The 13,015-nt window shown below is 40.2% G+C and overlaps 1 protein-coding gene across 1 annotated transcript in view; it reads left to right on the forward strand.

Annotated features, from left to right (window-relative positions):
• ADCYAP1R1 (ADCYAP receptor type I) overlaps window positions 1–13,015 on the forward strand; it is a 152,289-nt gene that overhangs the window by 57,891 nt on the left and 81,383 nt on the right. The window contains exon 3 of the mRNA XM_050891653.1: window positions 2,960–3,065. Coding sequence (XP_050747610.1) covers window positions 2,960–3,065 — 106 coding nt within the window. The remainder of the gene's footprint in view (window positions 1–2,959; window positions 3,066–13,015) is intronic.

Below are 13,015 nucleotides of genomic sequence, written 5' to 3' on the forward strand. Positions count from 1 at the left end.
AAACCAGACTGTCTCTACTGAACTCAGGAAATTACAAATGTCCTTGAGGCAAAAGAAATGAAATCAGGAGGCCATAAAGTTCAAGCTTACACTTCCATTTGAATTGTGCCCTGCCGTTCAGTTGTTGAAGGCTCACTCGACAGATTGAAGGCTCTACCAGTACATAGTTAATGGAGAAACATGAAACATGTGGATCCTTTGAGGAAAACATGGTAACATTAAAGCATTTCTGCATTCAACAGAGAAACTTTTTGTTATTAATAATCCAAACCCGGTTTTATTTTCTCAGACACAGCACTGCTTATTAGCGGGGATGACAGGCAGCTTCTATTCTCTCCTCTGGCACTGAGGTTAATGTTTCCTCCCTTTCTTTGCTTTCTGTCTCAGTTTCCGTGTTCCCTTATATTTTTTTTTTAAGTCTGTTGATGAAGAGTGCTACAAAATGGTGTAAAGATGGTTATGGGAAGTCACATCAAAATATTCTGCCAATAGTGAAAGCTTAAGGAAGGCTACAGAGACAGGTGAAGCACATTGCCCTAGTGCTCTCTCTGTGCCTAGCAGTCTGCATTTCAAATACCTCCTGAGCCAGACTTACTCAGATACAATTGACTAAATTTAGTCAGTTTAGTCAGATACATCTGACTAGATGTGCCTGTCTGCAAGGAAAACAACCAAATCTGAGCTTTTAACCTTAGGCTTTTCTTGTAATCAATCAAGTCTTGGCTTTGATTTACCTCTACTAAAGAAGACACCAAAAATAAGAAGGATAAACAGCATTCTTTTGTCCTTTCACTATAGATTGAATCTAAACCTCCTTCTCAAAGGTCTATGATTACCCCATAGGACATAAAAGTCTGGGCATGGTGGGTTTCTTAGTGTTTAGTATCCTTTGATTGACTTTGCATAAATCATATCTGTATATATCGTTTGAACTCCTATAACATTTAACATCCACAATGTCAAGCTGAAAAGAGTTCTGCAGGTTAACAATAAGTGTGTGAAGAAACATTTCCTTTTGTTTATTCGTATCCTGCTTGCATAGACAATATATATTGCAATTATATAAATATTATTATTATTATTACTACTAAATGACAGATTTTCTAATCTGCACATGCTGAACTGTATAGAAACTGCCTTGTTCATGTACTGAGACAACCCCGGGACACTCCGTTCAGATCTGGGCAACTGTGGAGAGTGAACCAGTACTAGCAGCAGAACCCTGATTTACTTACTATTTCTCTTTTATCTTTTAAAAAGATATTCTGAGAATTTGAATGTCAGCCAATGCAATTTTCCCAATCTTTGGCGACGTTTGGGGGATGATGTAGCAAAAGCCCTTATGTTCTTGGGAGATCCTAGAGATCTGTGACAATATATGTATTTTCCAGGCCCTTGGGAGCCCTTAGAACAGAACAGTGTTTGTTTTGAAGATAAACAAATCTAATATGGTTATGCCTGGTGTATCCCATGGGGAAAATAGCTGAAATTTATTATAGGGATCTTGGAGATGAAACTGTGTAGCATTATCAGTTCCTACGAATGGTGAGTAAAGCTTTCCAGTGGAGGTTCATTAGGAAACCCTCTCTGTCTTTGAAATAGGGGTGGTGGCCTCTAACTGTTACAAGGTCAAAAGTGTGCAAATGGCTTCACGCCTCCCAGCACACACAAAAGCACAACACAAGAACCACCAAACTAGGATTACATGTGCCTTGGGATTTACTGTAAGTGTGTATCGAGTGTGTGGTGGCAGCTCGACGAATTAGTGACCCAAACCTTTCAGTCCATTCCCTCTATTGGGATGTGAAGGAAGTAAAGTTGAACTGTGCAGGTGGGGCTCCAAAATAAACTGAAGCAGACTGAATTCAGGTATTGCTTTCCCTGTTTGCTTGTTCCTACTTAGCAGGTAAGGGAAAACAGACCACTTGACAGGTACACTCTACTTCCTCTGTAGTTCTCCATCGTCAAGCGTGAAGGAAATGGGATGGGAAATATAAAACAGGAAAATTGCTTCGGTGAACCAGGGTGACCTATCCCATCTTCCACCAGTGCACTGATTTTCACGGTGCTTTCCACAGACTGTGATTTGAACCTTAACATTGCCCCTATAAAATGATCTGATGAAACTTGAGGTTGTATTGCCCTTGGATTGATATCCCCTGGCCACTGCAATAGGAATGAAATCTTGTATTGATTTCTGGGAATGGGTCACATTCTTATTTTGTTGCTGCTTTGGGATTGCCTGCGTTCTGCTGGCTGCAATGTTCCTCTTATAAACTAACTTATCTTTTTATTTTTTTCTCCCCCCCCCCCCCCCCCCTTTTTTCCTTGTAGTGGGCTGCCTTGAAGACTTAAAGATGGGGGGGGGGGCGGGAAAGAATAAGAAAAGATTTGGATCAAGTCATCTCAGTTTAATTGGCATTGCATTCTCTTTTGGCAAGAAAATTGCCTTGTACTCAGTGGGAATAAAGGAAGAAGGAACCATTAAGGAATGGACAGGGGTGAAAGACTGAGAGAAAGAGCTTTTAATTTAATTTTGATTCCTGAGTGAGGTTAATAGATGGTGCAAGACTCATAAGAAACTGGTGGAAGATCAAACTAAGCCTCAATTGATTTCTGATTCCTCTTTAAATTATTTCTTTATTTAGAGGGATTATTTCTTTATTTAGAGCCTTATATGAGGAAGGAATACAATAAAATAAAGCAAACACATTAGAAATTACACTTTGACAGAGAGAGCAACATAAAAAGCCCAAACAATTTATGATCGCTATAATTCCATAGAGTGGCCTTAAACTAAAAAAAACTTTGTTGCAGTTTTCCCTCATCTTCTGAGGATGTTTTTATTTCTTTTTCTTTTTGGAATGAGACCTCAAAACTACTGATGTTTCATCATAAACTCACTAGCTATTTTAAGTTTGTAATTGTTCTTTCTCCACATTTTTTCCCCACATTTCAGATTACAGCAACCCATTCCAACTGTATCATTAAAAAGGAGCAAGAGACTTGTCTGGAGAAGATACGGAGGGCAGCTGCCCTGAACCCTCTCAATGACTCTTCTCCAGGTGAGTTCCAGCTTGGGATAGACCATGTACATTGAACTGATGGTTTCTAAACATTTCCTGTCATGTCTGCAGGGGTTTTCAGCAATGTCAATGCAAACATCTTACGGTAAGAGGTGCAGTCACTGCAGCTGAATGAGCTTAGAGAAACATTATAAGGACAAAAAATCAATCAATGGGGATGTACCAGAACAATTGCTGGTTATTATCAGAGGTCAGGAATTTGCTTCCGTACTTGAGGTGATGCAGTGACATATATCTACAAAATTAATCCAAAAAGAAAAGGGAAAAAAAAAAAAAAGAAAGAAAAGAAAAAAGAAACAGTGTGCCTGGAAAGGCCTTGATAGTGTTTATGTCTTCTGCTGGTGCAGGTGGCAACAGCTATTGGGGACTGGACATAAGACTAAAGTGCATCATTGGTCTGTTCTGTAACAGCTCATTCCCCCTCATCAGCTCTGTAATAATTTGTGCCTCTCTCTCACATGATCCGAAGACCTTTACAGGGATTAACATTGTGATGACCGTAATCTTGATGAAGAATATTTGTGTTATTGCTGAGATAAGAAACTGAGGCAGCAAGCAAAGAAGAAATTAATAGTTTAATATCCTGTCTCATTTCCCACTGACTGCAGCAGGAGCTGCCTATGGCCAGCACCAGTGAGAGAAGGGCAAAGAATGACAAAGAAACTAATTGGAAATCAGGGTCTATTTTCTGAGTCCTGTCCAAACTGCTTCTACTGTGACTAGAATTGGTAAAACTGCAGAGAAAAGCAGATAAAACACATTGTGTGTGTGATAAAAGAGGGAGATTGCTCTCCCCTTTTCCTCGCCACATATTTTAGCCCGGAAGCAAGGGAGGGCAGGACGCAGATATCTGTGTTACCAGAGCATCCTCTGAAGCAAGCCATCCCTGCATTTTAGCTTCTAGGATTATTTCCATCGGAGTCCTGCTATTCATCTCACACATAAGCTCATTTTTGTTCTGCTTCCCAGCTTTAGGCAAATGAACTGTGTGGTTTGGTGGAACTGAGGAAAGCATGTACTTCAGGTAGTTCATTTCAGCCCGAGTGTTGTGTTTTTGAGACCCTCTTTGTGCATTACAGAAGAGCTTCCCAATTCTTCCCTGGTTGACAAGTGGCATAAGCAAGGACAAAAGGGAAAAAAACTGTTTCTCTTCCCCTACCCCCAGAATGATGTCAGAAGATGACCATGAACCCTACTTCTTATGATTATGCAATGACTATTATTTGGATTCAAGAATTCATAGATTTTCCCAGGTCAAAAGAGAACATTTCACCAGCTAGTTTCTTCTTTATCACTCAAATCCAGAATAACCCTGGTAGTCAGGGGACTATTCAGACCGAACTCCTCCCCGCTGCCTGTTCCAAATTCAAAGAGCACAGCTCAGAGATAGAGGAGGTCCAGAGCCATTGGAAAGGCTTTTACATCTCAATGTGATTAAAATGTATCACGCACTCAGGCAGGAAGGGACTGAATCCTTTCAAGCGCTAGCTCAGCAGCAGAACCCAGCTGCTCTTTATTCTGTTCTCCCAGTATTTTTGGATTGAATCACTGTAAAGATGATTTTCCCAGGCTCATTGTGCATCTTTTAGTTGCTCACCACATCCTGTGGCAACGAGTTCCACAGTTTATGTGGCTTTGGGCAAAGAAGCCACATCCCCTCAAAGACATTTATTTTCCACTGAAGAATTCTGGCCTATTTCTTGTTTGAAAGCCATTTCATTCCATGGATCCTGTTTGTCACCCTTTCCCTCTGTCTTTTTAAAATTATTGTAGACATGTTTTACATATATGTCATTTCACCTCTGGGACTATACCATTCCACTCTATCCGCTTTAAATCCTGACCTTCCAGACTCACCTTTCATTACATGATACTTATTTCAAGCCAGATCCTGCCACCCTCATTCCCAACAAAGCCTTATCTCCATAGTTAAAGGATGGGACATCAACAAAGCTCTACCACTTTCTTACTGTTTGCTCAACGTCATTGAGATACTACTTACTCTGTTTTGAATGACACCTTGTTGCTGCCTGCTAACAGGAGGTGTATCAACATGGGATCCTCCATACGTGATGGATTCACACTCCACAGTATTTGGGAAAATACCACAGGTATCTGTTTACTCCAAAAGCACTTTTGCTCTTGGTCTGTTACTGGAATGGAGCACTATTCACCATAGCTGAACCTGGCTTTTAGGTTATCAAACATTGTTTGGAGAAGTTTCATTACGAAACTCCCTGAAGAGGTAGTAACTGCCCATAAATTAAGCAGTCATATGTGCAGTGTGTTGATTCCTCTCAGTTTTCACCTGCTGCAGACAAACTGTTTTTCACTTGGGAGAAGTGAAAATTGCCCAGCATTTGTTTTTTGTTATTCATCTGTAGCAGTAAGACTTACTAATGATGGCAGGTAGTGGAGAAATATGTTATTAGCTTGTTGCCTTCAAAGAAAGAGAAACATAGGAAATAACTCCCCTGCTTGTCAGAAACAGCTGAAAGAAGGAAGAAATCCTTCCTGGCTGGTGAGTAAACTGCTGTTTATTCAAGAGCAAGGAGCACAAAACTGCCTCTTCCCCCCTTTGACGACTTCTGCATGCAAATTTCCATAGAACAATTCAATACATAAATTTTCTGAGGATTTATTTCTCCTCAGAGGGGCTGCAGGGTATAAAATGGGATTGTGAGTTTTTAGGGAGCCTGTAGAGACTCGGGCACATGTTCAGGTTACTGTGACTTAAAAAAAATCCACCAAATCAGCTGAACTACAGTAACCTCTGTAGGCAAGGTAGCCCCAGATTCTTCTGTTGCAGGTGACGCAAAGGCAAATGATCACATATAAAACTTGAATCTGGGACACAAACAGTCTGTATTTCTACAGTATCTAGAACAATAATGTTACAGATCAAGAATCCTACTCCAAGGTGCCCACGTGGTGCAAAAAATAATAGCGGTAGTAGTAGGTTCTCTGCTCCTGTTTAGAAACCTTGTCTTCTGCACTGATATTTCTCCTGCTTAAAGTACTGCATGGAAAGCAATGCACTTTGAAGTCAAAAGAGGAAGAACATCTTATGGGTTCCTACATTTTGCAATAATTCAACTCTCCTGCCTTCGCTTTTCCCCCCTTGCTGTGTTCAGCGTCTGTGAACACAGACATAAACTAAATGGTTCCCCAGAGCTCCTCTGGGTGAGGTCCAACACAAGCACAATGTTGATGCTGCAACTGCAACCACGGGTCTTGAAGAGCAAGGCTGGCACTATATTATGGAAAGCATCCAGACCTGACTTGTCAGGGCTCTGATGTTTTCCCCTTTCCCTCCCCCTCTACCTCTCATGCCCAGATGTTATGCTCATTACTGTTTTATTCTTCACAGCACTGTTTTCTCTCCTATAATGTAATGCCTATAATGCTTCAGAGACAATGATTGCCTCGGGATTTTCTGTTTGTTTTTTTCCATGAGTTTTATGATGGCTTTTTCCTCTGAAATCCTTTAAATTCTTTAGGAGCCTTTATATGAAAAGAAATAAAAGGCATGTGCTGACCCTATGTGTCCATCCCCATTCAGCCATCACCTACAGCCTGAATGAAAAGAGAATTTGAAGAAAGTGAAATCTCAGCAGGAACCAGAATCTGACTCCTTCACTCTGGAGAGGGAATTAAAGTGATGAAGGGAAATAATGAAAGCCAAAGCCACAAAAGAAAGGAAAGAGGGGAGTGATTACTTTATACTCAACTTCTCCAGGCAGTGGAGCCAGGTTATTTCTTACATCAGTGTTTCCAGTCCCCCTTGTTTGAGTTTTTGTCCCTGTTCTAGTGTAGAGCTGCCCCAGTTCCTGCTGGACCCTCTTCTAGCTGTCAGCAATCCTCAAGGGACTTTCTGCCAGATAAGAATTGATAAAGCTCACTGCTGATCCATATGCACCCTTTTTCACTTGTTTTTCCCCATCCAGACTCTGCTGACCTGTTCCCAACCCTGGGGCCAGGAAAGAATGGCACAGGAGTTACTCAGATACTTAATGATAGTTTCCTGGGTCATGTACACTTAGCGTGGGATTCATCTAATTAAATGTTGATACCTGCAAATACATCTACACTACAAATGAACAAGTCACCTTGCTTATTTTGTAGCTCTGGATATCTAATAAGTAGAGCCTGAGACATAATTCATTTCATCCTCAAAGTAGATTAGATGATGCCTTTTTTTTCTCTATGGACACATATGGAAGTAAGGGTGACCATCTCAGCTATAAACATTTACGCTGTAGATGTCTACATTTTATCAGACAAATCCTACCTTTAGCACCTGGCTCTGTTATACTGACTAGGTCATGCTAGAGGTCTGGATTACCCAAAAAACATGGACTATGATTTTTACCATGGGATGTTTTGATATGTAGGTGTCTTCTTCATGCCATCCACGTACTTAACTGTAGGGGATCTACTTAGACTTGTGTGAGCAAGTTTTGCAATCAATGCTTCCTTGAGTGGTGACCTCAAAAGACAGGCAGGTGTTCAGCAGCCTGCACATTCACACTTGCCGCATGCGTGCACTGACAAAGAGAATCTCCCAGGTGTCTTCTGCTTGCTGGTGGGCTTGTATCTCACCTAGTTGTAACTCCAAGGGCCTTACACATTTGTCTGGCTTGATCTGGGATCTACTGACCAGTTATATCTGATACTGTCCATGGAGGCACAGGATCACAGCCAGGAAATACATCACTCGGAGAAATCCCATGATGGAAAGGGCCCTGCTGATGAAGTGGAGAACATTTCTCCAGCTGTAGACTGGCAAGATAGACTTTTTCCAGCCTGTTACCTGTCTTGCTTTCCACTGTTGGAACTTGATATTCCAGACTTGTCCCCTGAATGTGGCTCTATCTCAAATGGTGGGGGAGTTCCTTGAGTGATCTGCAAATTTCAGCCTCTGATTTAATGTTTATAGTGCCTAAAAAGCACTAATCTGGAATGAGCAAGGTATGACAATAGTGAATACAGCACAATAATTTGAATAGAAATAGAAGTGATGAGGACTCATTGGTGATTGTGTGGTTCATGACTCACTGTCAAATTAATCTTTAACTTGTAGTCGTAGTTAGCTAGTCCCACTCCTCCTGTCCTTCCTCTGAAAAATGTTGAAGGGCAGTAGCCTTGTCAGGCAAGTCAAGAAATTCAAATGAAGTAAGTATTTGCAGGGATGCAATGCCTACAATGATCTTTGTTAAGAGGAATCCTATCAGCAAGTTACCCTGTAAATCAACAGGAAAGAAACTGGTAAGGGTGTCAAGGGGGTAGGACGTAGTAATTAGAAGGTAATAGTGGTAATGCAAGGAGAGAGTAGATTTTGAAAAGTGCTTCCATCTTCATATGATGATGGAGCAGGTTGTTTTAGTTTTAGATTTTTATTGGGTGTCTCATCAGCCTCCTGTTCTTTCAGATCCTTTTAATTATCTGCTCTTATTTCCCTTGGCACCACTGGGAAGACTTTACTTCATTGTGTGCCTGTGTATGTGTGCGTGTGTCTAGCCTATTGATGCAGCTGTGCACAAGAACAATAGGACTGGGATTCTTCTTCTCACTCTCAGCATTTAAAAACTATTCAATTCTTAAGAGTTGGGAGGGTACAGCTAAGAATATGTCTCTACACCTAAATGTTTTCTACTTGGCTCCTGTTTGAGCCAGGATACTGACCTAGATAGCTTTGATCTGCCTGAATACATCTGTCTTTTTGGTCAAAGATGCTTTTTTGCGCTGATGGATTTATACATGTGATGCTGCAGAAAGTGTCCTCTACTAACCTCATGTTAGAGATGGTAGAAACAAGCAAGAATTTCAAGGTAGAAGTTAGGGACCATGTGATACCAGGGTTAGGATCCGTACTCATTTCAGACATCTATACTGTAGAGGTCTCTATCTGAACAAGACACCTGTGCAACCCTCGTACCTGAGCTGTGATCAAGCTTTACTCTTTCTCAGGCAAATGCAAGAAAAAGAGCTTCACTGATTTCTGTTTTCCAAGCATTGACTCATTCTTTAGCTCTTTGCTGAATGTCTCTGAGTTTATCAACACTCTTTTTAGAAGTCTGTTCACCAGATACAATGGATGAATTTATGTCACCTAAGTATGGGGTTATAAAGTAGAGAGGCCTTTATCAATGCTAGTTATTTAAATTGTGTTTATAGTCAATAGATCAAAATAAGTACTTAGAAGTCACACTTACAAGTACTTACAGGACTTACACTTGTCCTGTTTTAGACATCCATCTTATGTTGAGAAGAGTGTATGACAAGTGTCCATTTCTCTCCATTGCCTATTAAAGCAATCGTTATGGAGGTCTGAAGTTAGGTGGTATGAATTTTGTCGATAATAATGTAGCAGTACTGGAATGAACAAAATCTTCACAATCCAGTCACAAACCAAGCTGCAGGCTCTATAAAGAATCTTGGTCTCAAACGGAGCAGCAGAAGCTAAAAGGGCTGTTGCTAGCCTGCTGTGAATACAGTCACATTAGTGAAGCTGAAAGCCTGGAAGTGCTTTGTCATTGAAAAAATTCAGGATCAGCTTTGGCAGGGGAAAGAAAGGGTGCTGTGTCACACACAAACTGCTTTGGAATGATCTACGGAAAAGTTTCTTGCTAGTCATGCCTGGAGACAGGACAAACCTCCAATCAGTGAACCACTGGTATGTTCCTATTTCTTGGAAAAGCCTCTAGCATATTTCTGTCTCATCCCTCTATAATATACAGCCAAGCTATACTTACATATATGGTCTGCCTGGGAAGACAAATAGTATAATAACAACAATTTTACTGGTGAAGGATTCCTGATAACAGGGATTAAAAACCCATCCACGGTGTACCCTAGACATAATATGAAGATGCACATATTAATGCCAGTTGAGCAGGGATATTCATTTGGCATTGTAACTCTCAGCTGAAACCATGGTCCTGGGAGCAGAAATAGTTTGCTGCAGGGCAGTGCTGTGCTTGTGCAATCCTACAGCTTCTGCTTCCAGATCTAGCTGGGTTGCCACTAGACTGGGGATCTCTGTACCATTCTTCATTAGGGATCAGAGTGTCTTTGGTAATCCTATGTGTCCCAGTGTCAAGAAAATATTTCCGTAATATACTATCCCTTTCTCTTCAGTGCCGTGTGCCACCCACAGTATAGTGCTAAGCCGTGGCAAATTAGTGGAGTGTGTAGGGCCATAGGTGCATCATGCAGTACCAGAGCAGTATTCTGCCATGGATGTTCTACAGCACGTATGATAGATACGGATACTTTAGTCTCTGTCCTAAGAGTCTTAATCCCAAATCCTACTAGTTCTTATTCACTGCTTTGTCTCCAGGGATGTGATTTGTCTTTCTTGATTTTAGTAGCTAACACCTCAATTGTCTAGTCTAAACTAAGTCCAAGTAGCCACTGAAGAGGTGTGGGTCTTTCCTTAGAGCTGTTCTTTTCAAACTGCTATGGGTTCTTGACATCTATGGGATAAATTGTCCTCTGGAATGGCCTTTTTCTCTCTACTGATTCAAGAGGGAAGCCGGAGGACAAGTTAAGCTATATGGACTCTCTAAAATAGTTAAAACCTAGGTGAGGTGATCTTCAGCCTGGGAACGGTCAGTTAAGATGACTCAGAGAAAAGATGCAAAAATTGCTGTAATGGAGCAGAAATTTCTATCATCTCCTTGGGCAGAATGAACATATTCTGCCAACACATTCAGCAGCATTTTGGTGGTTTAAATGAGGACTGCCTCCTTTGCAAGCCCTGCTAATAAACCTAAGTTTAGTCATCTTCGCAGCATTTGCTGGACTTCCATTCAGATGGGAAACGAAGGGAAAGAAAAATACTGGAATTTAACGCCTGCAGCTCTGAAAACACCATTAACTGCAAAGCATGTGTATGAGCTACTATTCCCATCCCATAGTATATTCATTGTAATAATTCCTGCCTGATTCTTTCAAAGCTATTACTTTTGTAATCTCCAGAATTGCCAGGAAGTCCTTCTTTAATAACCGAGAAACATAAGTTAAAAGAAAATAAAAGGTGGAATGGAATTTGTCAAGGCAACTGGGTAAGATATTGACTTGGATAAGATTAGTTTCTGAGAGCAGGACTGAATAAAACTATTTTTCTGCAAGCAGTTTAGTCATTGAAAAATGCAGGTTCAGGTTAAAATTTTAAATAATTTAGGCCAAAAAATAATAACCATTAACAAATGTGGAAAATAAAAACGTATTGACATTTCATGACAGAACATTGTTTCAGAAGTATTGTTACTTAAATTTAATTAGAGTTAAAAAATAAAGAAATGTTAAAATTAAAAATAAAAAGCTAAAAATACAATTTCCTATCTGCTTGTCCAACTCTCTGTATCTCATGACAGCCAAAAAGAAGGAGAAAATCTCACTTAATTGAACAGAATGGGGTTTTTTTCCATTTTTTTTGTTTAACCATTGAAACAAAATATCAATTATTTACACAGTTCCACTTGTGAGTTCCTTGTTTCTATGGTGACAGCTAGTTCATTAAACCACATCACCTGTCTTTTTTTGTCCGGAGTTAAATAGTATCAAGAAGCCCAGTCTTACCTTCTGCTACATGGCGTCCACAATGTACAATGAGAAGCTGATCTAGAGTAAACAGGGGCAGCTTCTTTACAGTATATGCAGAGGCTATCAGTAAGTTGGGGTTTGCCCCATATACTTATTTACTTGCTTTTGGTTTGGGGTTTTGGTTTGTTTGTTTGGTTGTTTTTTTTTTTTAAATGACCATTTTCAAATGCAAAGTGTAGTAGATGTGTTTGCAATGGATTTTACCTGTGGGGCAGGGGGATTGTTTTAATTCATGTTGCCCCAAGTTGCAATTGTGAGCATTACACAGAATTGCAAGCATGATATAACAGGTCACTGCAGTTAAAAAAAATGAACAATGAATAGCAGTGAAAGTTATGCAATGAAATGAGTTGTGGTCTTTGCTATGCTGCTGTGATCTGTCGGTATCTTCAGAGTCACAGACAGCTGGAAGCTGTGACAACTTACAATCATTTATCTAATCACGGTCTATAGTACCGTGGCAGAAAAAAATCCCCAAAAGGCTATTAACACGTCATCTGAATTATAACTGAGTGACAATCTTTGATTTTAGTATGATTTTCATCAGATCTTTGCAGCTCCTTTTAAACGGTGTGCTTGTGCTACATCCCATAAGGCAGCTGCTGCAGTCTTCTGCAGAAGTGGATACATTTCAATGCTGAATTAAAGTGTTCCTTGCATGTGAACTGCGTTTTCATGAAGGTGCTAAAAACATGTTATATTTCTGTAAAAATGAGTGAGTCAGGTGTCAGACAACTGGATATTCTTTTAAAAGGTAATTCTGTGAAAATACTCTTTTGTTCCTATTCCCATGGCATATTCTGTGGCTGTCTGCTGTATTTTCTGACAGAAGTGAGTCGTTATTGCTTCTTTAGATTGTTAGTCTCACTGAGAAAAACACAGCAGTAAGAGAGTGAATTTGATTCTTGCTGGAATCAATGGCACAGTTGACTGGTTTCTAGGATCTTTATTTCTAGTCATGGAACATGGATTAAGGCAGCACTGATTGACTTTGAATTTCTCTGCACTGGCAGTGACTACATTTCAGAGGAATCCTAAATGAACCCTAGACTTTGCCTGTAAATTGTATTCTAGTGCCCAATAAGTTCCTGAAGCAAGAGAATTAGGGAGTTACTTTGGAGATTTTTAGGCCCAGATTCAGATGCACATAAACAGCAAGTGTCTCTAGATTCCTTAGGGTATCAAGACATTCTGACATGGGGCCTACAAAAGATCTGTCTATCTTGACTGGCAACTCAATCCCCTGAATCACCTCAAATTGCACTAAAAACATAACTTTGTGAAAATAAATTAAATCCTGACAGTGGAAATACCTGATG

This window comes from Gymnogyps californianus, chromosome 2, assembly GCF_018139145.2.
Source record: "Gymnogyps californianus isolate 813 chromosome 2, ASM1813914v2, whole genome shotgun sequence".
NCBI lineage: Eukaryota > Metazoa > Chordata > Aves > Accipitriformes > Cathartidae > Gymnogyps > Gymnogyps californianus.